Source organism: Limanda limanda, chromosome 13, assembly GCF_963576545.1.
Source record: "Limanda limanda chromosome 13, fLimLim1.1, whole genome shotgun sequence".
Lineage (NCBI taxonomy): Eukaryota > Metazoa > Chordata > Actinopteri > Pleuronectiformes > Pleuronectidae > Limanda > Limanda limanda.
The window spans coordinates 5,166,624-5,194,619 of NC_083648.1; the positions used below are offsets into that span (position 1 = coordinate 5,166,624).

Here is a 27,996-nt window from a genome sequence, read left to right on the forward strand (position 1 = left end):
GTGAACTGAAGCCATTAATCTGCCTGACAGTTAAATACATTTACATTCTAAACCATGGTAATGATCTGAGGGAACATTAAAACCAGCTCTGGTCCTTTAAACATTTATCTTCCTGTTCATAAAGCCTTTGTCTCATAGTTCAACACTAAACCAACATTAAACATGAGCTGCTTCAAATGAGCTGGTTAAATTAAAATATTAAAACATTTAAATATTAGAGATGAAGAACTAAATTCAGCTTTTAAGATAATTGATTACATTAGACAAGCATTTCTCATTCTTAGACAATCGTGAAAATGTAGTGATGCTAAATGGGAAACTATGGTAAACTTTCCTCAAGTTTTATTACCATCTCATTGAAAACATTTTCATTCCACTTAACTGCAACAACCGATTAATAACTAGTTTGAATTGTGAGAAATCTGCTCTTTTTATTTTAGATCTATGCTCAGATCTGTGACTGGTAACGATTCAAACCAGAGCCTGACTGATCCAAGTGTACTGGTCTAATAATCCTTAGTGGGACTCACCTGTAGAAACAAACTTCATAAAGAAGAAAATTCTGGATCTTTTTGACACCAATCATCCACGTTTCAGAAATTTCAAATCAAATCTGAAAGTAAAAGTGTTTTCATCAAGTCATCCTGAAAAACAAAAGAATCAAGAGACGAACACGAGTAAGACTCAGAGAAGCTTTGTTACTCCATCAGCAAAGAAAAACATCTGGATCTGTATTCGTCGCAGCAGGCGACACAAACTTTTTACACAAATATACAAAGGTAAGACATTAAAAAGTTGTTTTCTTTCTCATAAATATCAAATTAGATCTTTTGTTTTTATCCTTTAAAACACTGAGATAAATGATCTGTTGCATAGAAAAGTAGTGAAAGGTCGTTAAGAGAAGATCATCACGGTACAAGTGCGTTTTAGTTCCTAGATCAGAATGAAACAAGAGAGGATCATAGACAAGAGCTGGAGCAGATCAACAGGAAGTCGTGTTTAACAAGTCAGAACTCATTTCATTACAGTCACTGAAAACATTCAGATCAACAGTTCTCATGTCAAATGACCCCCCCGACCCCCCAATGAGATTGTTTAATATCTGTTAAAGTTAAATAACGTTTTAACCCTCAAACAGGAAGATGAAAATGTCACGGGACCAGTTTCACAGTATCAGACTCGGCTTAAAGTAAAATATTCACTGAACTTTAAGGGAAAACTTGAACTTAGAATAAAATAAATTAGCTACTTAGAAACATTTTCCAGATGCTTGAATACTTTTTAATCACGTCAAAGGTTTGTAAAAGACGATGATGGAATTAATCACTAATTTATTCACTGCTTTAGGACATTGGCAGTTTTTAGAGCTTGTAGTTAATATAATATAATATAATTTATATTTCTGCCTTCATGCTCATCTTGATCTATAAGTCTGACATGAGATTGATTTCCCACCTTAGAGCCTTGTTTCTATAAAGTAAACTTTTTACTTTAAAGTGAGACTATGTGATTTTTGCAGAACTACGACCCTCTGTGGCCAAAACAGGAAATTACAGCACACAGGCACATTTTGACTTTTCCTTTCTGATCTGAAGCGACTGGTTTTAACAAACACATTTTCCAGGGTTACCATGACATCATGGTCAAACCAGTCTCAGTAAGGCTGTGGTGGTTAAATCCCTGATTCTGTTAATTGAGTGACAGTACATTTTATTGTTTATGAATCAAACTTAAATTGTAATAAGAAGATTCCTGCATTTCAAACGTTTAACAGTCTTAAACTTGTTTTGGTGAAAATAAAATTCATTAAATTACAAAAGAGGGAACTGTTTTGAAAACTCGTGGTGCATTCAAGTAAACTCAGACATTAGATTGGTGATTTGGCTTCAGAGCAGCCACTTTAAATACTATTTTTATATTTCTGGATATCGTTGTTTGAAAACACGTCTCCTGAACCTCACAAACTGACAACCACGACTTCACATAGATACCAAGATGTTAAAAGACATTAAAACCACTGGTCAGGTCCTTAAAAGAGACAGTGAATTAACTTTAAGTGTTGAACCTATCGAATGAATCCAGCTCGGCCTCGAGGATACCATTCCTGTTGCTGGGCAGACTTTCCTTTGAATACGTAAAATAACAACAAATATTTATAAATCATTTGAATGAAAGAACATGGGGAAAGTTTTAACACATACTCAACACGAGGGATCCGGTTCCCTCGTCACAGACAAGACGCCAAATATAAGAAACTTTTAAGGAGAGAGGAAAATCGACATCGTCTCACAATAGTAAATATAAACAACCTTTAAAAAAAAATAATCTCTATTCCGAGCGTCCACGGGGTCGATAGAAGCTTTTTCTGTTCCAACTGGAAAGAATTGTCCTGTCCAACCTGTGTGATAACAAATATTGATCTGAATCAGATGAGCTTGGATAAATTCACTTGAGAGATAAGTTCAAGTTCTTTTGCTTTTTCTCTTTTCTCTTGTATTTTTCCGTTAACTTGTGTTCGGTCTGTCCGTCTCAATGCTCGTCCACTTCCTCACAGTCAAGAGTCAGAGTCCCCGAGCTCTCGTCCAAAGCTACCACATCCTCCCCCCCGCCACATTCGTCCATGTGAGGGGGGGGTGTGGGTTTAAGTCTGTTACATTAAGCCGGCGTCTGTCTCTCTTCCTCGTTCGTCCTCATCCTCCGCGCTGCAGGAGCAGTCCATCGCCTCTCCTCCGTCCCTCTCACTGCCGGGGACCATGGGAGACCGGCTCTCCCCGGACATGTCCTCCTTGTGTCCCTCCGTCCTCCCCTCTACCTCTACCTCTCCGTCCTCCTCCTCTTCCTCCCCTCCTCCTCCTCCTCTCTGCCCGCAGTAAGGCGGGATCTCGACCACCACGTATTTCTTCGCCCAGCCACACGCCAACGCTTTCTGCCGGACGTCGATTCCAGTCGGGCCGACATCAGACCTGAGGTTAGTCGCTGTGGGAGAGAAAAGAGAAAAGAGGGAGAAGATAAGTTTTTCAGACAATGATATAGTTTAGAAAAAGAAATGACCATGAACATCACAACCAGGTAATTCCATTTTCAAACATCATATTGTCCTGGAATAAGTTCCAAACTCTTTGAAAGTCACAAAAAGCCCTTTTTCTTTAAATTATAAATTCTCACACATTAAATGTCAGAAAGCTTAAATGTCGTACAGATCAACGACTCACCTGGCAGCGTTGTGGACGGCAGGCCGGAGTTACAGGTGAGGGAACCGATGTTATTGGAGCCAACGGTGGCGGCGGCGAGCTGGAAGAGCTCCGAGCGCGGCAGCTGGGGCGACACCGGTAAGGAGTGACACTGTCTCCCTGGCAACGCTAGCCAGTAGTAGGACCCCTCCTGCTGCGGCCCCCCGGCGCCGTGAGCAGCGGGCGGGTTACCGAACGTGCTCCCCGGAGGCGAGTGGAGGTCAAACATCAGCGAGAACACCGACTTGCTGGGCACGTCGTAGAACTTGATGTTGCCGCCACACAGGTCCTCGCGGGCGCTGAACGGGTTGATCTTTCCGACCTTGGAGGCGCGCTGCGTGATGGGGGGGTTGTAGTAAGGGTCCTTCACGTTGACCTTCCTCACTGCTTTGCAGGAGAAGATGTCCGATTGGCTGCGGCTGAGCCAGATGTTTCGCCGAGGACGGGGCGACTTCTGCGGGATTTTGTCGTCCTGGAAACCGAGAGGGTTCAGTCGCTTGAAGCCCTGGATCTTCTCGCCTTGAACAGAAAAGACAGAGAGAGTCGGGTGATGAGCTTCAGGAAAGTTTACAAACTGCAACGTGTCGCTCAGATTGAGGAGAAACAAGCTTTTAGCCTTAGATGTAATATAATGTCACCACTAGGGGTCACTGCAGGCTGAATCTTGCAAAGAATACAAATCCTTCGTTTTCACATGACTTCTATGGAACTGGAGGAGATTATTATAACATTGACTTTTCCTTTGTAGGATTCAAACTCTTACATACATCTCAAAATGTATGTAATAATAATGGTTATAATTATAAGTGCAGGAAAAAGTGATTAAACAGAATGTATTGGAGTCTTTAATACTCCATCCATTGTTCACTAAAGTTTAGAAACAGAGTTTGTTCATATAAGTACATAAATAGTTGGTTTGGGGGGGGGGGGGCAGAATGACTTCATGACAGAACAACCGACGAGGAGTCAGATCCATTTTTTCCAAACAATAACAGCTTGATAAGGGATCGTTCTTGTGTCAACAGACTCAGACTTTGTGTGTCGTGTTGTGTTAACGTCACCGTGATCTACAACACAACACCTGGTGAAAGAAACAACACACTCGTCACCAGTGCAAATCCCTCCTGCGTCCCGTGACGTCACGAGCTGCTTGGCTCCTCTAAACAAAAACATTACTGACTCCTGGCTCCGTGATGGTCAGACATGCAGGCGTCTGAACCGGACCGAATTAGAAATGAAACCTGGGCCTGTGTGGATCAAGTTTCTCCAAATAGGAACCTGGACCCGAGTCTAGTGTTTCTCTTGAAGGAAAGATGAGGTTTATATTATCAGCAAACAAGGAATCTGGACCCAACACTCATTCTTCGACGTGTGGGATGAGGTGGAAACCGTTTGTTATTGAGTGACTGGATGATCGTAGAATCAACACTTTAAGAGACACATTAGAGAGCAAGCTGAGTCTGTACGCAGTGGTAAAGAGGGTGAAAGGGTAGAGAACCCATGAGAGGTGAAGGTTTCTGTCGTCTGTTCCCTTCAAACCACTTTGACTAATACCAGCATCCTCTTGTAAACACTTGTACTGACTGCACAGCTGTGGACGTACTGTGTGGTTTGGACAGCGGTGCAGGGCTGATACCTTTAGGAATTGTCTTCTTGTCGTTGTCTCCGCCGAGCGGGAGACACTCGTGCTCCATCTCTTCCACTTTGAGGCGAGCAACAAGCTCCTCCAGGTGCCTGACGTTGTCGGGGAAGGAGGGGCGGAGTTTAGGGTCCATCTGCACATATGGAAAAAGAGTAAGAGGTTTATACATGGTCACATATATAATAGAGACAAGCTGCAGACAGGCTTAAAGAACCAATGGAAAATATAGAGAAAAATGTGTCTAAAAAGATGAGGACACGCAGCTAATTAGGACGTGAAGAGGGATTGTAATGAGATCCTAGAAAGAAAATGTCAAACTGATAAAGAGATTTAAATTAAATTAAAATCACAAGCCTTGGATGGAAGATGAGAGAACGACAATAGCAACAGAGCAGACTAGCATCCAAAAGCTTTAATACTCTCCTCACGGGTGGTTTGTAATTATATTAAGAAAAAAAAAAAACACAATTCCAAATTGAAGGATTATGAAATGACGTGAGCGAAGCTAAACTGAATAAATCTTGTGAGAAACCTATATTTGATACGGTTTGACTAAATTCATTAGCTAATCAATTTCACAACAAATTACAGATGAGTGTTGTGAAAAGCCGGGTCTGTCGAGTAACTGATCCAGCTTTTGGAGAACAGAGGCCGACCCCCTGGATAGTGAGCTAAATCAGATTAATCACATAATCAGATTGTCCCTCTATTTCTGAATGAAGGAATAAAAAAGTTAATTAAGAAATTAAAAGAAGGTAAAATCCTAGAAACAGCGTGTCCACTTGGGCGAATGTTTTTGTCTCAGCGCGGAGAAACGTTTGTCATTAACACATGTGCCTCCTCCGTGTTAGTGTATGAGACATGGACCAAATTAAACAGTCCAAATAAAAGTTGAATACATTTTCTTAAAGATGGGTTCTGTCATTTTAGATATTTTTGATCAAACTGGGATTTGTTCTTGAGCATTTTTTCACAGCAAGTTTGAATTTAAATAGATATTTGATGTTGGAAACAGGGTGAATCCTCGTGATTGACAGCTGACACTGACTCTGGCCGACGTCATCGGCACAAGATCGTGTTTGAGTTTGTATCCAGGACATTTTGGCTTCATTTCTGGGCCGACAGCCTGGAGAGTGTGTTGGACTCACGTTGCAGCAGTTGAATGCCAGCTGGAGGAAATCAGGCGGACAGTCTCCGACCATGTGCTGGAACGTGTGGTAGTCCAGGCCAAAGTTCTGGTTGGGAGGGAGCGACGGAGACAGTATCACAGTTACAACAGGAAACTCGTATTTATAACTCTGACAAAAAGGATAAAAAGGAGGACGGACGGAGCTTCATCAGGAGTTGGACACGGCGTTGCTCTCGTGCCAAAGCCAGCTTCATATCAGACTAATCCCTGTGACATGATCCTGCTGACTGCCAAGTGGACTATCAAGGACTAATAACCAAAGACTCATTTCTGAGCTTGGATTCGCACATAAGCCCGGTTAGAGGTACAATCCTCAGGGCCACGCTGGGGATGATCCTGTTTAACAGTTATCATTCTTCTGAATTCACACTGGGTTCTACATGGATGGCAGGGGATCCCAAATTAGACAATGTATTATCAGTGTGTATGATTTCATAATAAGAAAATTTAGATCTCAGCAGCTTGCATTTTCATCTTTTAGAGGAGAATTTAAGTCAATATTTACTTAAGTTTGCAGAAAATATAGAAACTTGTGAGGTATTATTCCTCATATGAAAACACAAACCTCTGCGTCACACTGAGATCTGCATAAGGATGAGGTACAGCGAAGGAATGACGTCTAAATATTTAAAAGGTCAGTTTGAATGCGTTGAACAAACTCTCCTCACGTGTTCGCCATGTGAACGTTTCTCAGTGTAAACAGAGAGAGAATTATGAGATACAGAGACGGATCAACCTGTTTACAGTGCAAACATACACACAGATGTGAGACAGTGAGTTTATGAGAAGGTTATACGGTGACAATGAGGTGAGAGGAGCAGTCTACCTCTGTGCGGGGAAGGAAGTCAGGGTCGGCCTGGATCCGTGCAATGATCTCACACAGGACGATTCCATAGGAGAAAACATCGGCCTGGAGATAGAGAGACACACAGAAATGAGCAGAGTTCTTTAGTTTAGTAGGTTTGTACAACATACAACAATAATTCTTTCTTTCCTTTGTCCAAATTTTTTGTAAACATAGCAGATGATGATTTCTGTTCCTTCTTGGCTCCAATTTTCCTCGATGTTTCTTTAAATGAAATCAAACCCTGACGTAATTTTATTTGAGTTTATTTTGACACCATCGGTATTAACTGTTGCAAAGGTCAGAGTTCACGGTGGGTAACTTTACCTTCTCATTGTAGGTTTCATCTCTCAACACCTCTGGAGCCATCCAGAAAGGAGAGCCGACCACAGAGAGCTTCTCTCCTTCGGCACTGAACCCAACACACATAACACAGGATGTCAGATTACAGGCAACAGGACTCTGTGTTCCCGGGTGAATTATAAAAATAAAACACCAAAGTGCACACAGTGTCTCTGGCGTGAAGAAGAGTCGAAGCACCAATTTGTGTGTAAATATGTCGAGCTGGCGACAAGTTGGTTTGAAATAATCCTCCTCTGACCCAGTGCAGCACCCGGAAGAAACCCCTGACCTCACCCTGTCCGTGTTGTGTGTAAATGAAAGATGTGGAGCAGCAGGAAGAAAAAAGGACTTTCAATTACCCGCCTGCCTTTTACATCTGTGTCGAGGTGTTAGCACTTAATAAAAAAGGCCGGTTTGAGTGAATTTCTCCAGGCTGCCTTTGTGTTGTTAATACCAACAACCTGACAGATAAACGAAAACAAGGGCAAACATGCATATATATAAAAACTAAGCCGACTCTACAGAGGCCTTGTTTTTTTCTTCAGCACTAAATTACCCCCTCATGCTGTGTTTACCCTCTAGTTAACACGTAATTGCAGTTTTGAATTGCACCAGGTTGGGAATGATGCTACCTTTTCTTTAAGAGCAGTTTTTCAAAAAACATGTTTTACTCTGTAATCTTTTGAGCTCAGCAAGTTTTAGCTGTGTTTAAATGTAGATTGGGTGACATCAGATAAGAGTTTGCATCTCTAACCTCTGAAGATGTGTCATTTCCTGACAAACCACAACTTCTTCCTTAATGAAAATAGTCACATACACATGCAAAGATATACAAGACTCCTTCTGTGTGTTCCTGCAGCATTCAAAACTAAAACCCTGCACCGAGAGTATCCTCCTGTCATCAACACACTAAAGCAGAGAATGTAATCTGTGCAGCTTACTGTTAAAGTCAGTGAATCATGTGTTGATAAAAAACTCCCTGCGCCTGGTATGAGGAGGAGGGAAAATTCACTTAAGTTAGTGATCACAAGCCAGGATAAATATTTTGACCTGAACCTTTGTGTATTTAATTATAAGTAGAATGGAATTTTAGATACAAAACTACTCACATCTTACTTAACAATAAAACAAAGTACTGGAGCAATCATGCAGCCCTCAGAGCGTCTTTGTTTTCAGGCTACAAAAAGTGGGCATAAGACTTTGTTGATGAAGCCTGGTGAAGCTGCAATAATCAATTTGTGACCACTGGCAACTTGGGAGCAGGAAAAAAAAAAGAAACATCACAACAACCCAACAATAACACACAGCCACCACCAGTTGATAATTAAATTGTTTTTGCTAAAACACTAACACACCACTGCCAAGTTACAATTTGAAGAGACAGAGAGCAAACCTAGCATTTATTTATGAGTCACGGTGTTATCTGACCTCCGATGGTCACACTGTGTGTCAAATAACTGTGGCGTGCACCACACTCTCTAACTGCGTGTTTGCTGTTTTGGTGATTGTTGTTTTAGTTTGGTGTTTTTCTGGAAATGGCCGCCGGCGATGGACAAGAACAGCTGTGACGTAACCACACAAATAAAAGCTGGGAGCACAAAAGAACATCAAGCGGGAGAGGAGGGATAGTTCCACACAGTTTCAACACAGAAGAGTAACTTCCTTTCCTTTACATGGTCCTCAGATTCAATGTTTATATCAAAAACTATTGACAGAGCCAGTAATTAGGTAGGAAGGTCGGTAGAAATACTCCTTACACAGTAGTGGGGATCTTTTCCGCCAGGCCAAAGTCTCCAACCACCGCTGTGTAGCTGTTGTCATCACATTTGATCAGGCAGTTCTGTGAATATAGAAAAACAAATTTATCATCACTTTTCGTTGAGGAAGTTGCAACACGGAGGGGGATTAACAATATCAGTCAAACATCCACTTCCTCTATGAACGCGAACTTAAGCCCTTGATATTAGTTTACTGAGCATTGTTTGTTCCCTGCACCTCAACAAACCAGCAGGACCTGTCGATATGCATTTCTCTAAAGTTTAGACTCTTCCTCTTTCTTCTAAAAGGAACCGTTTGGTAATCTTCTGCTTCCACTTGTTGCAACGGTTACAGATATTATAAAAGCAATGCTGGGATGTTACTGTACAAAAACAGTGTGGACATTATTTGCCCAACCTTGCATAACCTCACAGTTAATAAAATGATGTGTGGCAGCCACATATTCTATAGTGAATGTTAATACTTTGTTAAAACTTTTTATAGTTTATAGAGTTTATTTATAAATATCTCTCTCTATGTCCCCGAGCAAGTACCTAATTCCTGGGTATTTCTAAAAACTTCTTAAAACTAGTTTATAATGGGAGAGTATATCAAATAACTCACTAAAAATAAATTATAATCTCTAGAACAGTAGGACAGTAGGACAGTGTTTGGAATGATTAAATACCATCAAATGAATATGAAATATGAACGATTAAACAGCACTTCTTTCCACCACAGAATTCACACGTCATGGCCTGCCTCTTGCATGTTCTACCCAGACACCTTGCCTGAATGTGCCTCTTTCAGGAGAGAAGTATGAGTCATAACCAAATGCACTTTGCATTAATTTAAGGAACTATAATCTAGAAAATACCATGACATCATCCATCCCCTGTGAACTAACTATATCTTTCCAGTGAATGATTCTGCTTTTAGATGAACTTTTGTTTTATTCTGAAGAAGAAGAGCACCTACAATCTTAGACTGGCAATAAATATGTGTTTACAGCCGAGTGCACACCGTCCCTGTTCCCTGACACGTCTGTGCCAACATGGCTCCGGGTCAAGTGGGAAAACTAGAAGCTGCCTGGTAGAGATTATCACATCCGACAGCCACACTGTGTGTTTTTTACATAGAAATCCAAGTCTGACATACAGAAGCTGCTCCCTCCCTTCTACGGTTTCTCCTCCTAATGACCAATTAGCCTGTGTGCAGCTAACCTTGGAGGTGAGGTCCCGGTGGAATATGCCTTTGAAGTGCAGGTAGGCCAGGCCGCTGGCGATATCACTGGCCAGCTTCACCCGGGCCGGCCAACTCAGGTGCGTGTTGCTCTCGAGCAGCTGCTCCAGGTTTCCACCATTGATGTACTGCAGCAGAGGAAGATCGACACACACACATGCACTATTAATGTTTGCAAAACTGAAGAGCTTCACAAACAAAGATTCAGAGGGTGCTTCAAGTTGAGGATATGTGTAAAGATGTGTAAACAAATGTATTTAAGAATATTTATTCTTCTGATTGCATAGTAGGTCCAACAGCATGTTAACAGGCTACATGGCAGTTAGAACCATATAGCAACATTTCTACAAGTCATTATAATAGCTGCTTTCAGACATGGACCGAAATCTGGACATTTTCCTGAAATCTGCTGTAAAAACACTTCTTTCCACCGCAGAATTCACACGTCATGTTCTGCCTCTTGCATGCCAGACACCTTGCCTGAATGTTCCTCTTGTTGTGAATGCGTCAGAACCCTGACATTTCCTCGAGTTCCTCTCTAAAGCAGCATATGTGTCAAACAATACTGACGTTGTGTGTCCCTGAGCCCAGGAATTGCATGGTTATACTCACCATGAAAATCAACATGTTCCTGTTTAGCTGCGTATGTATCGGTGAGCTGGGGATATGCCAAATTCAAATATGGGTTGTTTAATCTCAGTTAGTGAGGCAGCTATGAGAGAGAGTCGCCCACCAGCAAAGAGGGTAAATCAGCTCAGTGGGCTTTAAGTGTCCGGGGGTCCTTGGCTGTGCCTGTCAGCTTTGATCCAGAAGAACTTGTCTGACCTTGCTGCTTGCATGCTAACACACAGACACACTAATCCCATGTCACACATCACAGACAACAGTGGTTAACTCCAGAGAGCCGGAGATGGGACAAAGAGATGGTCTGGTTTAGCCGTGTTTATTGGTAAAAACCAACCAGCATGGAATTAGGACAAAGGGGGTCGATGGTGAGGGGAGGAGATCTCGACTTCTTCACACGATTTAATGAACTGGGATTTGTTGTCAGATTAATTCTACTTTTCTGATAATCTCAACAAATTACTAAAATGTGGAGCTTTGTCTGAATCGGTCTTGAAAAGATGAAACCTGACCGAGCTGTGTGACCACAACAAAACAAAACAAACTAAACAACGTTTTTCTAGCTTCACATGCAAAGTCTCATCTTATCTCTAGACAACTTGAATATTATTATGTAAATATCATATGTGCTGTGACAGTTCGTCTTACAAAGAAGTCGAACTGTCTGATCCAAAGATAAAGACTGGTGAGTTTTTAATCAAGAATTCCTCTGCAATTGGTATTGGAAATAAAAAGAATCAGAAATGGGGATAAAAAACACCCTCGATGAGATTCTCAGCATATTTAGTAAAGAAAATTAGCTTTGCCAAACATGGTCAACTCAGAGACACAAAAATATCTGGTCGAAATTATACTGACAGTTTGTTACAGCTCAAATAAAAATGTAAACAATGACATGATAAACTATATAGTCCCTCATGAAGACAATAAGATAACCTGTAATCTACATTCTGCATCTTTTAATCCTGGAACAAACATGCATACATTTTTCATCTGAAATAATGATGTTAGTAGCTGTTCTATGTTAATTCTAAATCCCAACCAACCATTAAGAGGTAATGGTCCATTACAGCTTGAAGAGGAGCATCAGTAAATAGTTAATACATATATTTTGAAATGAAATAAAGAGATACGACCATGTTTAAATATCTAAACACTGTGTGCAAAAAGTCAACAGAGTTCCACATCTGTTGTCTGCTGGCTGGGGTTTGGGAGGAGAAGGACCCAATTGGGGAAAACTCCACTGGAGACAATTAAAACTAATCCAACTTCCTTCCTTGATCATCTAATTTAATATCTCGGGGCTGATTGTATTCTCACACTAGCAGATTACCCAGCGTGTGCCGATTCAAAATGTAACTCCCGTGGTTTAGCGGAAGAGTGAACCTGCTGTGTCAACTTAAAGTAACTGAACGGGAGTAAAGTCTCATTCAAGAAAAAAAAGCCTCTTATACGGGCATGGCATTTTGCCCCTGGACTTTGCTTTATCCTATTCCTGGAGGTACTGACATGCTGCAGTAATTACTTGACAGAGCCCATGTTTGAACCATGTAAGTGCCTCGCCATGATCATGTATAATGTAGAGGAAATGCTGAGGAAATGAAAAACATACGGCTGGTCCCATCTGTTGTGGAAATCTCTCTGCCTCACTATCTGCGTTTCAGGTTTAAAAAAACCCTGGAAAGACTCAAACAAAAGGATCTTTGTTTTGCTGCCAGGAGAAGCTTCAAACACCAGTTCAAACCTGCCATGGGTCGTGACTTCCCATCAGTCCGGGTTATAATTGCTCTAGCGTTTCCGATAAGATGCATTAAATTGAGATTCAGCCGAAACGGAACAAGGAAGACGCTAAATTATTCCTCTGCGTCTTCCAGAGGCTTCAAGGGGCCGTGCTCACATGAAGATGGTTATTCAGTGGGTTCTCTACGTGTGGCAGCATTTCTAGAATACATCATAATATATCTCTGGTGCATCCTTTAACAAGTTTGTTATCTATTGCACAATGTGTAAATCCTTCGGGGTTACCGTCAATATAAACGGAAGATATATACCGTGAATCATCCCCGCTTGCTGTGAGATGATTTGGAAAAGTGTTCGGTGTTATAAAACGTTTAGCTTCTGCTGTACCTAATATCAGGACAGTTTTTACAAGCATACTTCACACTGTTTGCAGGGTTCTGTGTCGGACTTAGAAGCGTGTGTGTGTTTGTGTGTGTGTGTGTGTTTCTTGGGCCGTGCAGTAACTTCATTCTCTGTTTCCTCTGAGCCCGGCCTCATAGTGGGGGTCAGGTAACAAAACAGCAGGGGCCTGATTCCAGGGTCAGAGCATTCACTTATAGGTCCTGACACGACACAACAGGATCTGTTTACCCTGCAGCATGAAAACAAGACCAACCGCAGAGTGGACGTATATCTATGTGCGTGTCTTACAATGGATTCACGTTGCAATTAGCGTGTGGAAGTGAATTTCTTACAATGACACTGCAGAAAGTTGGTGTTTGTCGTTGTTGGCAAAGCTACAATGAGCACATTCACTGTGGAGCCCCGACAGTGTAATCATGTACACATGTGTGTTGCCTTGAAGACCGGTGCTACAACAGTGTGGTCTTTCTTCTCCGTGGGATGAATCGTGTGTTCTGTGCCATTCGTCCACATTCACGTGTATTTGATTGCATGTGTTCTCAAATAACATGCGTGTTTATAGAGATGCATCTCAAGACACTGGCTGAAGTGTATGTTTGTGTGCAGCTGTGATGAATGCATGTTTTTGTGTAGTTTATGTGTCTTTACAATGACAACAGGACTTCATTCCTGAATAAAGCAGAATTTGTGCATCACGTAGCAGAGAATGATATTTGAGCAACAACTAAGAATGTTTTTTACAGGTCAGTTGTTTACTTTATTACTAATTAAATCCGTAAATTCACTATTTGTAGATTTGTCAGAGTACATCTACTTCCCGATGTTTTAGAGAAGTATTTTAGAGAAGAGTGTTTTTAAGTAATGAAGAAGCTGAACAGAATCAACCTTTGAATTCAGTTTCATCCTCATTTCTCCTCAATATCAAAAGGAATAGGGCCAGACTTTTTAATAACTATCCGTATCACTCCTACTGTCATTCTCATGCACAGACACACAAAGAAACACTTATAAACGCACAAAGGATAATTACAGGCTGTGTGCGACCTGAAAGTATTGCTCACTGTAACCGTAATGGTTTGTGCTGTCACATTAAGCGTCGCTGGAGAATTTTATTAGAAGCCTGTACTCTGCACTCCCTTCGTCTCTCTCATGCAGACATATAAGTGATATGTACACAAAAGAACATTCAGTTTTATGACATACTCGCGTGTAAACGTGTTCTGCTCATGGTTGAAAATAGTAGGAACGTGTACAGACACAGACGGGAAAGTTGCAGGGCTCATAAGTACGGGAACAGACTGGAAGTACTGGAACATATTTTCAGCATCAAATCAGTATCACTTTTCATTCGACAGACACTTTGATCTCGCACATCACAGAGGCTTTAATGTTTGTGTGTGTGTGTGTGTCTGTGAGAGAGACCTACCTCCGTCAGAGCGTGAAGCTGGCCCTCATGGATACACACTCCTTTGAACCTGCAAACACACAAAAGACATCCAAATGAAGGTGTTGTTAAATTCTACAAGATTTGAATAGAATAAATGAAATCAGCAGATGGAGACTGACACACAGACGCATCTGAGGATATAAACAAATCATAAAACACAGCACAAAATGAGAAAACAGAAAATCTAGAACATATTTTGTCAGTATTGCTTCCCGTTTAAAAACTAGACCGGGGGGTCGTCCAATCAGCAACGAGCCTGGCTGATAAGAGTCACCTTCCCTTTCCGTTAGAAGTTAATTATATTGTGTTTTTTGAGTTTGTCGCGTTTTCTTATTGGCTGTTGTATTTTTTTGTTTGCCACCCTGATTTTCCCCTTAGTGCCACTGTACCATAGGGTCATTAAAATTAAAATAAAGCAGAAAGATCAAATCCTAACTCGTGTGTGGTCTTGTCTGCTGGCAGCAAACAAAGAAAGCAGGAAGAATGGTAAAGAAAAATGTAAAATTCCACTGGGCGAGACCAGGCAAGTCGTAGCGGAGTGTCTGTGGAGAGGAGGATAATAACAGCTTAGTTGCTTTATCTGCATTCCATCCATTTCTCCCCCCTCCTTGCCTATCAATTTATACATTCTTATTAAAACAAACAACCTTTTCCTCCCTGCTATACATTTGTTTGTGTTTCTCTTCAACTTTTGAATAGGAGGTCTCTCTGTCTTCACACCATTAACCGTTAGACCAGTAGAGATAATGGTTTTAACAATTTTCATGAGCCCCGAGAGGCCGCCACCAACCAACGTTAAAAACCAAGTGTTTGTGGAGAGAAACAAATAAAACCAACTTTGCTCACAAGCAGCACCGAAGGCCTCATAAATCCGGAGGCAATGAAAAGGTCAACTTTATGGGTCCTAGTTAGATTTGAGCTAACAATGACCCCCTCAGTGCCTGCTTGTTAACACACAGACAGACACACAATCCAGCAGGCGTGCTCAACAAAGATGGCATTGTAAAGAACACCGTACATGTGTGCGTCTGTGCAAAATGATACACACACACACACACGCACACACAGATATTTATGCATGTATGTGCATGTTGGTAAACAGACACTCTCCCACCAAGGAGCTCAGAGAAGAATGTGAATCTGACAGGAAGCCAAAACCACACTATTTGCTTTATACAATGTAAAAACACAATAAAAAAAGTCAGAGGACAACAAGGTGATTTTTCATAGATAGAAATAGTGCTAAAGTTAAGTTCACTTCAAGTTTATCCATGTGCAGCATCGCTATTAAAAGCTGCTTTAAGGTGCTGCTAGCTGACTTCTACCTCAATATGTCAGAGACTGACTGGGTTTGTATTTTTCAAAAAATATATTCTGGTCCAAGGCTGTTGTGATCTCCACGACTTCAAATCGTTAAAAAGTTATTAAGTAACACTAAAGTCCGTTCAGATTAACCTCTGACCGACAACATACGTTGACATTGCAAGAAAAGAGTTCATAGAAAGACCAAAGAAAATTCCTTCAAACCATTCGATGTGCATATTACTGCTCTCAAAGGGCTGTTTCATACTCTTATGTATTCTGGAGAAACGCAGGGTTGTGAAATATAGAGTAACTAGTTATTACTATGTGTGAATACTAGTCATTACATAATTACACTATTACACAAACACAAGTTTGACCAAATATTAGACTGTCTGTGCTTTGGCTATTGATGTGGAAAAATCTATATCAGCTCTCTATGCTGCATTAAGTCTCATCTTCACTTGGTTGTGAAAAGATGGTTTGAAGAACTTCAGGACCATAGAGGCAGGTGTGAGCTGCTCCCACACTATCATACTGTGTCCATTTCTTTCCAATCAATAATTCAACATGAGGGTTCAAAGCCTTGTCCCATTCCTTAGTGATGGAGGGGGGCTCTCTCGCCTTTTTGCCTCCAGGCGTCTGCTGCAGCTCTAACAGGAGCTGGCAGTTCAGAAAATCTATCGTTAATAGGCTCTGTGTTTGACACAGTTTCTACACGGCCCCAGAGGAAACAGGTCACAACCACAGACTCATGAAGTTACACGATGCAGTTTGGTTAAAGCAGACGCTGTGTTAGTAGTTCCTGAGCGTCCTTGACTCTCAATAAGTCTAAGTGAATTTAGGAAACTGAGATTATTACAAGTTATTCAGGGCATCTTATATCTTAGGCCTTTTGGATTGGGCTGCTATATGATAATGCAATTGTTACCTTGAATGAGAAAGTGGAAAATGATTAATATGACCGGTGTGAGTGATACTTTGTTCAGTTACTAACCTGAGTATGTTTGGATGTGAAAGCCGGTTCATTAGCTGAACTTCTCTCAACATGTTTGCTCTGTTGCTGCTGATCTTGTTCATCTTCAGAGCCATAACTTGGTCTGAGGCTCGATGACGTACCTGTGAAACAGTCAAATGATGCAACACGTTAAGATGCTGTAAATACAAAGGGTTAAATCACAATATTTGAACTATACTTAAAGAAACTTTGAAAACGTGACCATTTCATTACAAATGAAATGAGAACTCTTCAGTAGACTTTTTGACCTGGGTCACTTCGGGTGCATGCAGCGAGACACAGAAGAGGAAGTCAGCACATAGAAGAGAAGTGAAATGAGGTCACTGACCACCCATGACTGTTAATGTCAGTCCAAAGCTGCACAATCAATTTTGTATTATTGTGCATTGGGATTTGGGTTTCCACCTTTGTTAGATAATGGGGTCAGCTGGGGTCGTGGCATAAAGAATGTACTGAAAACCTGTCTGAGTAAGAACAAGCAGCGTTAGAGGGATAAATAAATTATAGGGTCTTAATTTGGAGTAATTCACAGACAGTGGAATTCCCAAAATAACCAAAGTCTATTTAAATGAGTGGAAAGCCTCTAAAAGAGCAATTAGCACATTTAATCTCTGAACTGAAGCAATGGTTTAAAACATTTTCTGTTAAAAACCGAGAGTCCCACAAGGAGGCCTTTTTATTCTCTGTGTCACCTCAGTCTTTGTAAATAGAAAGATGACCTTCACACTTCAGGTTTCAGACATGCCACAGTGCAGTACATAGATTACCACGTATTTTAAGTTCTTCTGAACACGCTCATGTATCATGCAAATAGGAAATATCAACCTGCAAACCACAGGGACTGAGCTGCTCAGCTGCAGACTGAGCTACCGACATTTGCTTACTCATTTCCTGACGGCAGAAACACACATTTAGATCGCAATGTAGGTGTTAGTAGTTTAAGGGCTTCACTTGTGCTCCTGTGGGTGTACTGTGGTTTCCAAAAGGTTTAACTGGTCTCAGAGGTTTGAGTCTTCAGCAGCAACAACACAAGTCAGACACGATAAAGAGCTGCAGACCAGGAATGGAGAACTGGGAATCATACAAAACTAAAATGCAGGACTCAAAATGCGTACGTGTTGTGTTAATGCTTGACGTGGGCGTACCAGACAGTTTCTCAACAACAACAATCACCGTTTCCTGATCTGGATAAATGTGACTTACATGAGTTACGTGCCTGCCTATGTTGCCACTTGAAAAGTCGCTCTATCATACGCAACATAGGAAAAGCAATGGAACCACAAGGAGGTTTGGCAATGCATGACATCACCAAGAAGTGAAAGGGCATTATTTCTGTGTGTGTGCTGCGTTAAGTATGAAAACAACAACATTGGTCCATTCTACTCCAGACCAAACATTTGAGGTTTCCATACTGCACATATGCCCTAATAACATACTTAGCTTTCGAAAACAAATATGACAACATATGCTGATACGCGATAAATAATATATAATTTGACAAAAAGTAAGGGCTGGTGACAATTATGACTCGGATAATCCTGTAAACTTGATGTTGGTACCAAAGAGACAGTTGTAATAGAAATGATATTCTTCATATTCTTCTGCTACCCTCTGACCTAGATCGACTAACTGCTGAATTGCTGTGACAAGCAGAAAATGTGATGAATGTGATTTTACTTCACACACAGAAGGTCAGCCCATGCCTAAAGACAGGATACGATAAGCATTAGCTCAGAATCAGATTGTAGATGTGACTCAGCCAGCAAGAATAGAACACTGATGTTTCCTCTTTCTAAGCTTGAACCTGTTTTAAATGGCCATTGACTCCTTTAGAGTAGAAACTGAAGAGTGGACTTTGCTCTTTATTCAATGGAAAAACACAATGTCAATCATACACATTGTAACAGTGGCTCTTAACCATCTTCCATCCACACCCCGGACACACACTGGTGACACACTGATGACACACTGATGACACACTGGTGACACACTGGTGACACACTGGTGAAAGTATCACTTAGGCTAAATCAATATAGATTACATAGGAGGGAGAGTCAGGGAAATATACTGCTGGACAGAATTGCAGGAGTGTTAAATAAAAATATAAACCTCTTGATATAGAGTAAAATTATCCCCAATATCTACAGTATATATATATATAAATATGTTAATAAAAGGCTGATGCAGTCTGTTTCTGTTTAGGGAAGCTCTCTGTCTGCTCCTCTCTCCATCTCATACATACGGACACAGAAATCTCTCTGTTCTGTTCAAGTTCAAAGCGAGGGGGCCTGTCTGTGAGAGTCGACAGTCTCCACCACAGGACGGCAGAAACAACAGATGGCCACTCCTCTGAAGGCCTCCTCCCCCACATCCGTCTATCCTCCTCCACACCCCCCATCCCCGACTCCTCACTCTTCACATCCCCCCATCTGAATTTATTCCTGATCCCCCCTCTTTCTCCTCCTCCCTGTGGCCTCCGACAAACCATCATCCTCAATCCTCATCTTCTCCAGTAGTAGTAGAGGTACTCGTGCATGCTCTTCTCTGGTCTTTTCACCCCTGCACTTTTCCTAGTTTACTTGTCCCTACTTGTCCCCTTCATAAGAACTCCTCTACAGCCCCTGTCTGCCCCATCCCTTACGTTCAGAAAACTCCTGAAGCCTCCACTCAACCCCCCCATGTTCATCCCTTTCCACAGCTCTCCACCATCAGAAGCTTTTTCTCCTCCTCCTCCTCTTGGCCTCCACTTTTATCACCATCGATGTTGTGATGCCATTCCCTCTGTTCGACAAGAGGCTGAGGTGGTAAGGTGGCAGCATTCATGCAGGGAGATCTCAATTAATCAATTAACACTGAGAATCACCTCTTACATCATCACATTCTTATCATCATCATTATACTGCAGACGATATGTGGTAGACAACCTCCATTTAAACACCTTTCACTCCGTCATAAACAAAATATTTAAGCTGAAATTAAGTTTTATTTACTGGGCCAAGCTGTAAATGTGGATATCAAAAATAGAAACTGCTGGATGTTGTTTGTTTGTGCTGTTCTGTTCCTTCATCAGTCATATGAATAAGCTCCTGTGTTTCCACAGCCCACAATGGGGGGGTGTTTTTTGACAGCTGGCATACCCAGAGAACAATGGGTGACACTATAATGTAGTATGGGCTTGATATAGCTAATAAAAGTCAATTAATATATAACTTCATCTGCAAAGGCATGGACATTGATGTATGCCACCCTTTAACCAGATGCACAACACTCAATAGTAGCTGCCAGACACGATCAACAGCAACATCAATAAGCTCCAGCCCCAACTCAGCCTGAAAGAGAGACACAGTGGAAAACTGATTGTCCCACCAGTTCACCAATCAAATCCACTGTTAGCTAAGGTCGTACTGAAAATTCCAATACGAACAGACAGGCTAAAATACTGGAAACTCAGATGAATCAACAAATAATGTGGCATTAAAATGAACCTGGTTTAATGTCAGTCTAAACTTTTAAGGCCAGTATTTTTAAGTACTGAGTTTCCTTTCATCTATATAAAAACCACAAGCTCTTAACCACACATGTTATGTTCATTCTGTGAATTCATCCTTTACTTAATGAGAAGTCAGTGGTGTTCACCCACTTACATTTAAAGAGAAAAGTAAAACACCAAAGCAGGTATTTTATATCACGACAAGTTCCAACCATCAAACATTAAATAAAATGCTTGGTGTTGCAGTGTGAAACTTAATTGTCAGTAACTGTAAATAACAAGAAAACTGAAAATACAACCAAATGTACAAAACATAAATGAACAATACACATTTTATGTAATATGTAAACAGAAATGCAAATATGTCTCTTCTGTAAAATACAGAACTTCATATCGGCATTTAACCGACAATACAAACATGTCTGTGAAAGGTTATTATCGGCCTGTGTTATCAGCCATCCGATACATCAGTCTGGCTCTAATTACAAATTAAACTGAGCCATGCTAACATTGCACACTGCCATGGTGGCTTTGATTATACCACTACCAACAACTAGAAAAAAGAAAATGTCATTATCTGCTGATGGATGCTGATGGAGAGGGATTAATTTAGCAAAGCCAAACTAATAGCACTGAATGTGCTTGTGTGACTTCACGTTCACATGTCTGCAGGGGGAGGGGAAGTACCAGGCTTAACAACCCCGTATTTAATTGATGTCTTTGAACGGATCTGAGTCTAACTTGACCTAAAAATGTCCGCGACACATTCATGAGTGAAGACCGAGCTCCCTCGGACACAATCAGTCTTCGACCCACCGAGCACATCAACTTGACAAGTCAAATCAAACAGAAAAGGACTGGGCGTCAGTGGCTTCACTCAAAAATGCCATTAATCTGTGAGAGCCACACTCAACAAGTTCCCCTTATTACTGATAATGGCCAGTGCACAACATGCACAGCACACAAGCTTCACTTTCCTCAGCATCAAGGGGAAAAAGCAATCGATCATGTAGTTAAATGAGTATGTCTGATCTATACACATAGAGCCATTGAAACAGACAGAAGAGGAAGTCAAAGTCATAGACAGCCCTGAGTACAGCCCTCAACGAAAGGAGAAAAAAGGGGATAAGGGGAAATAAGAGAGCAAGTATAAACTGATCTCAACCCCACCTTGAAGACATCAGAGAAGAATCCAGAGCCAATCCACTCGCAGGTGAAGTCATCGAGGCGCGTGAGACAGGAGAAGGCGCTGATCAGAGCTCTGTAGGACGAGGGCCACACCCGGCCCACCTGCAGGAGATATGAACAGACTGGTGAAAACAGGTCAAATGGTTGATTTATCTGACAGCGCAGTAATATGCTCCAAGTCCTCGGGTATAATTTGCTTGTTTGCGTGGGAAAATGAGATAAAGGCCACATTATCCGTCTGCCTCCAAGTGGGACAAGAACTAAATATAAAAAGAGTGATTTAAACCAGGATACACAAGATGTTCTCAGTCTCTACTTTTCACAAACAGAAATAAGCACAGAGTGAAACAAGTAAATACAGGAGACCCAAACACACTGAGCTTAAAGGGAGTTGCATTCATTTTTGTGTTGTAAGGAAACTCAGCGATTCTGTGGGAACACAGATTCTAGGATGTGTCAATACCAAAACAGACAAATCCCTTGTTGAACCATCCCTGTTCACTAGTAAATTGATGCTATTATTGGCACAGAAGAGCCACAAATGAAAAGCAAAGAGTAAAATGGTTGATGGGAGCAACATGGATAATATGAACCACAAACTAACTGTATCGAATGTTAATTTAAACGTGTCTCCTGATCGTCAAAAAGAAGTGGCCCATAAAGACTTGAACAGACTCATGGCCTGATCAATTCAAATCATAATCCTAAGTGTGTATCAGAATTCTTCTTCAGTTTAAACAATCTCATATATTATCAATACTTGGCTGATCTTTTTAAACCTGTATAAACCCAGTATAATGTAATGTTTACCCTGCACCAGTGAAATGAAACTGACCTGTGGAGGCGGGCCCATGCCCATCTCACAGACCCCTGCCCCTCCGATACTGTCCCCGTCCTCTGTGAAGCGTTCAGGTCGTGTTGGGAACCCAGCGATGGAATTGCGTTTATTCCGGTCCATGGTGATGTAACGGATGGTGATACCAGAGAGGGTAATATGAGCCTTCCTCTGTAATGTACCCACATGACAAGAGGACTGGATTGCTTTAATGGTGCCGAGGATTCCACGGCAACACAGGATCTACTCAGTTTGTGTCCTGGGCTGAAATATGTCACACACATAGACTTCAGCTTGGGATTTTGTTTTAGGGCACCCCCCCGGTGCTGGGTCCAAGATGATTCCTACTGGTCCAGTTCCTCACTGTGTGTAATTGAAGAGTCCACTGGGATGAGAGGGACTTCACATCTTTGACAGATGTATAGAAAGTCCTTGGAGACCTGGAGGAAATTAAAAAAGGGTTTTCATTGATTTGAGTCAATGTAAAGCAGCAGAGTGGGATGTTGTGAGGCCACACACCCAGAATAAAAGAAACAAAAGCTGCCACGCTGCTCTTTCATGAAAGGTTAAGATATTAAAAGCTGTTTTTGTAGACTGGCTCTTGCATTAGGATGGATATGACAACCCACTATTGCTCAACAGGGCCAAATATAATGGCTGTAATAAGGGCTGATTGTCCAATTATGGGAGATTAGCCAAGGAATAGCTCAGGTCCCGGACCTTTCTTCCATCCAAAACAAATTCAGCAGGGTACAAAGGAGTACAGGAAAGGAAGTCTGTGGCTAAAGGTCTTGCAAACAATGTGGCTTTCATATCCAACCTTTAATAATATTTGAGGCTAGAGGGGAAATATTTTGACTGATGTAACATCGAGTCTGGTTATAAATATTTATTTTCAAATACTCTAGAGAGAGACTGAAAAGTAGATTAAACTAGACTTGAAAAACACATTTATTCCTCCTACGATACGAACAGACAATCTCCCGGCAACGGTAACAAACGGCTTATGAAGAACAGTGTATGTGATTAATTAATCAACTAATTGCCCCCTAGGACTTAGCATCTACACAATAGAACAGAATAATAGATGATGTAAACCGAGTGAAGCGAGATGACATTTGACCAAGTAGAACCCAGCCGACCAGCAGGTAGTAAAGACTACTGCATGAATAATACATATCTATAAAGCAGAGTTCATGCTTCTGCTTTTAAAACTACAAAACCTTTCATCGGGTACTTGTGTTGATTTCTGTCCACAAACAGCATCAATCTATTTCACTTATATTTATCAGATTATAACTGCAATCGTTAAGTTAAATGTGCTCCAGTAAATGAGAAGGATTTGTGGCAAAAAGTGAGAAAGGAGCGGATTTAAGATGAATAAATAAAAGAGGTCCATTTTAACCCGAAGCAGAGAATAACAAATGTCCAAGTCTGGCCAAGATGAGGGCTGATAAGATCAGATCCTGAAAAATAACATTTAGATGACACAGCCAGATTCTGCTTTGGTTCTGTTAGCATAACATGACAGACACTTGTTAAAAGTTACTGTTGATCTCCTGGACAACTTCTGAGATCATTCTCTGTCCGGCCAACATCCTTAAAAGGCTTTTTATCCTCCTCCTGCCTTTTTCTCTCCAATGACACTTCATTTTTCTGCTGAAATGGTACGGCAAAGCTGAAAGTGCCCGTGCCAAGAATAATAAAAAGCCACAAGTACCAGGCCAAAGCTTTCCTATCTAATTTAAGTAGCTTTTCCGATGCAATAGCGGGAACAGAGACAAGCTTTTCATCTTCGCATTTGTATCTGAGTTGACAAGAAGAGGTCAGCATGTAAAATTCACCCTTGATTCAACACTACGAGCGTCAGTACCCACACACCCACAACAGTGGTCCAGGCAGCTGATGCTGACTAAACACAAACATCCTACACTTGCATTTCAGTCATGCAAATGCTGAGAAACTGCGTTATTCTTCTAACTGTGGGTGGCTTCGTTTCGGAAAGATCCTCCCAAAGCAGCACGCTGACCACCGACAAGAATTTTACACCCACTTGTGCAGTAAACATGAAAAAACACACATCAATCACAAGGAACTTTGGCCACACACTGTATAAAAAAAACCATAGTCCTGTAATATTCTGCAGCATGTTAATCCTCATTTAACTTTGCTCGTGGAAATCTGGATTTAGATAAGGAAAGAAAATACATGTGTCCAAACCCCATACCGTGTTGCCTACACATCCAAAGGGCCTGCATTTAAACCACCGCACTAAAGAGGCTATGCTTAGAAAAGGGGTGGATTTTTAGTTTTTTAAAAGGCGGCCCTTTTTTTTGGAGGGTCTGTAAAATGTGGTTTGTTGCTACTCCAAAACAGATGGGACATCTCTGAAGCAGCTTCGGGCCAAATGTTTTAACAGTAGTTTGGGGGCCTGAGCTCTTTCCAGCTGTGTCCCAGTGGATTACAGGCTAATAGAGGACGTCGGCAATAAATCAAAACTTAAAGTGATGTTTATAATGACAAGTCCAGCGTGTGTCTCTGAAGTGGAAGAGGTATTGAATGACAGCAGGGAGGAGGGGGGGATGAGAGGCAATGATTTGTTCGTGTGAGGATGTACACAATGAGGGACCAACACAGATCTATTCTGAGTTATTTTTATATATACAGTGTGTGTTTAAAAGCTCAAAAACTATAATCAAGACACATTCCTGAAGTTTAAATCATCTATTAAGACTTTCATCCTGTCAGCTTGCCAAGTATCAGAGTAAGGCCACATTCAATAAAACAAAAAGCATCTTATCTGACCAGGAAATCTTAAACCCGGTGAACTGCCATGATATGTGAGCCTCTGCATACCTGTCATTCTTCAAGGGTTTAGACAAGTAATGGGGCTTGTGGAAAAGAAAACTGGAAACCCACTAATGAGTCAGTGGAGCTTCACAACACTCGTGTAATATATATACACTTACTTCACATCATATGTGATATGTGTTCATATAAACCATATTGATATTATATATCATTTTATACAATAATATTGTCTTTTGCACACTCTGTCTACATATTCTTACACTCATAGTACATTATATTATCTATTGTATAGTCAAATACTTATATTTATACCTCTACTATATATCATATATTATATCATACTCTCTGTATATTCTTTGTATACATAAGTCTATATACACATATTTATACATGTGTACATGTTATAATTATTATTATATTACTATTATTATTATATATACTGTTGCTGCCATTATTACTATATACTGCTATTATATTGGTATAATTATTACTATCATATATAAATATATATTATGTTATATTATATACTATATATACTGTACTATTTTTATATACTGTCTAACAATAACATTACCATCATATCATCAGTACTATTACCCTCATCTTGCCACTGCACCTTATCTACCTATTTATCTTGTTTCTTTTTTCATTCTTTCTACCTCAATATTTTTAATTTTATTCTATTGTATTGTACTTTATTGTATTCAAATATACCAGCTGCTATGACAACTTAATTTCCCTTCGGGGATGAATAAAGTACTCTATCTATCTATCTATCTATCTATCTATCTATCTATCTATCTATCTATCTATCTATCTATCTATCTATCTATCTATCTATCTATCTATCTATCTAAAGTGGAGGTGGAGGTGGAGGAGATGAAGAGGTGGAGATGAAGAGGTGGAGATGAAGAGGTGGAGATGAAGAGCTGGAGATGAAGAGCTAACCCAGAAGAAGCAGCAGCAACAACCAGTGTTAGCATTCAGGGGTTAAAGTTTACCCGACTTACCTGGTGTGGTTCCCGGGAAGAGATGTTCGTCCGAGCAGTCGAGCTCCGTTACAAAAACAACAACAACAAAAACAACAACAAACTTTTAGTCACGCAGTTAGCTTGGGTGGCTAACGCCGTTGTGCTAGTTTGTCAACACACAACTCGAGCTAACGTCCACAGGAGGTTTTCGAGAACTTTCTTGGGGGTAAAAAAGGAAAAAGTCCACGTTGGTTCGGTTTGGAAGAGCCCGGGTCCTCGGGGGTGAAGTCCGGGTGTGTAGTGTGTTCGAGTCCCCCTTGTGTCCCCGGAGGAGTAAAGTCCGCTGTCCCCCCTGTCCTCTCCCTGTCCCCGGCGGGTGTGTGTCTGTGTCGCTGGTTTCAGTTTGACAGCTCGTCCGTCGTTCCACCGTCGCCCCTCCGCTACTCCCCGCTGACCCCGCCCCCTAGGTTTGAGTGACGCGTCGACCGGACCAATGAGCGAGCAGCTTCCCTGGGGACCTGCTCGTTTTTACAAAATAAAAACACACGTGGTAAATTAATGTAAATGCACGTATTTCTACATGAGTTTTTTGCGTGTAAAGGTCAATGTAGCCTTTGATGACTGAAACAAAGCAACATGAGGTCATTGTGACCTTTGATCTTTGACCCCGCCCCAGGGCACTGGAATCGAATCAGTTTATTTTTGACTGTGAAAGTTTGCACCAAATTTGAAGACATTCCCTCAAACTGATCTGAAGATATCACGTTCAAGAAAACATAAATATAAACATATCTTCTTAAACCACCGTGACCTTTCACCTTTCACCTTTGACATTTGGCAATCAAAATTGAGTGAGTTGAGTTAATTATTGAGTCCAAATGTCGAAGGACTTCTGGATGGCTTACCAGAGATATCACCTTCACAAGTCCATGTGAATATTTGTGACTAATTTGAGAAAATTACCATCAAGGTATTCTTGACAGACAACCACTGTCGCCAGCACGGAGGCACAACAATATAAAACAAATGCCAATCCGTATCCTAAAATCCAAAACAACTTATTATTAAAGTAATATTACTTTGTTGTCAATTTCAGTTAAAATGAGAGAACAGAGATAATTAAATCAACAATATGGATTTTTAATTTGTTCTAAAGATGCAAGGTTGTTTATAAGGCACTTCTACAAAAGCAGTTCAGAGTGAATTTTCAGGAAAAGACAGTCAAGTAAGTGAAGCAAAATAGAGACAAGCAGCAGAAACAATGCAAACAGACAAAGTAAATACAAAAATAATGAAAAATCTCCAAATCTATACAGTAAAAATGTTTGATATTCAGTATGTAGGTAGTCAGAGAGGTCCTGAACACAGGCATATAAGTATCTCTCTGAACATATTGAGCAAAGTGTTTTTACAGTACTTTGAAGTGTCCTGAACTTATTTATTTTCTACAGTGAAAATCCTGAAATGATCTATTCCACAGTGAAAATGTTGGACTTTAATTTGGAAAATCTCCAAATCTATACAGTAAATATCACATCATCACCACAGCACCTGCAGATACAAAGCAACACCTGAATAGCCCCAAGGATTTTATTAATTCAGTGCAATATCAAGTAGGAGCCTTTTCCCCCCAGTGTATTTATTGGGTTTTCAAAAATATATTAAATAGGACAAAGAAATAATATTCAATGTCTGAAAGATGATGAGAATCTAAATAAATGATAGATCAAGCAAAAGTATCTGTCATATGGATTTCGATTATAACCAGCATTACCACAGTCCAAGCAAACAACCCATCTACAACGGCCATTGCACCAGTAAAGCAAATAATAGATTACTATACATAAATACAATTTCTAAAATTCCTAGGACTGCAAAGCAGCACTGGGCGGGCCCGAGCACATGCATTTTGAAGTGTTGC

General features: G+C 40.8%; 1 protein-coding gene across 2 annotated transcripts; it reads right to left on the bottom strand.

Moving 5' to 3' along the window:
- Positions 1-678: 678 nt before the first annotated feature.
- tesk2 (testis associated actin remodelling kinase 2) lies at positions 679-26,456 on the bottom strand. 2 transcript variants are annotated; one of them, XM_061084222.1, is made up of 13 exons: positions 26,115-26,456; positions 22,294-22,733; positions 21,441-21,560; positions 16,760-16,881; positions 14,440-14,488; positions 10,229-10,375; positions 9,005-9,087; positions 7,233-7,317; positions 6,888-6,971; positions 6,021-6,107; positions 4,867-5,005; positions 3,213-3,749; positions 679-2,976 (listed from the first exon to the last, which is right to left on the bottom strand). In XM_061084222.1, the coding sequence occupies exons 2-13, from the start codon at positions 22,414-22,416 to the stop codon at positions 2,651-2,653; spliced, it is 1,902 nt and encodes a 633-aa protein (XP_060940205.1). In that variant the 5' UTR covers positions 22,417-22,733; positions 26,115-26,456; the 3' UTR covers positions 679-2,650. The 2 variants fall into 2 exon arrangements, with proteins under 2 accessions (XP_060940205.1, XP_060940204.1); XM_061084221.1 differs by having other exon boundaries at positions 4,834-5,005.
- Between the last annotated feature and the right edge of the window lie 1,540 nt (positions 26,457-27,996).

Coding starts and splice junctions, on each gene's coding strand:
- tesk2 (XM_061084221.1), bottom strand. CDS start 22,416: ATGGACCGGAATAAACGCAATTCCATCGCTGGGTTCCCAACACGACCT. Junction 6,108..6,887: donor ACTTCCTTCCCCGCACAGAG/GTAGACTGCTCC, acceptor CCTCCCAACCAG/AACTTTGGCCTGGACTACCA. Junction 3,750..4,833: donor ACCGCTGTCCAAACCACACA/GTACGTCCACAG, acceptor TTTCTGTTCAAG/GCGAGAAGATCCAGGGCTTC.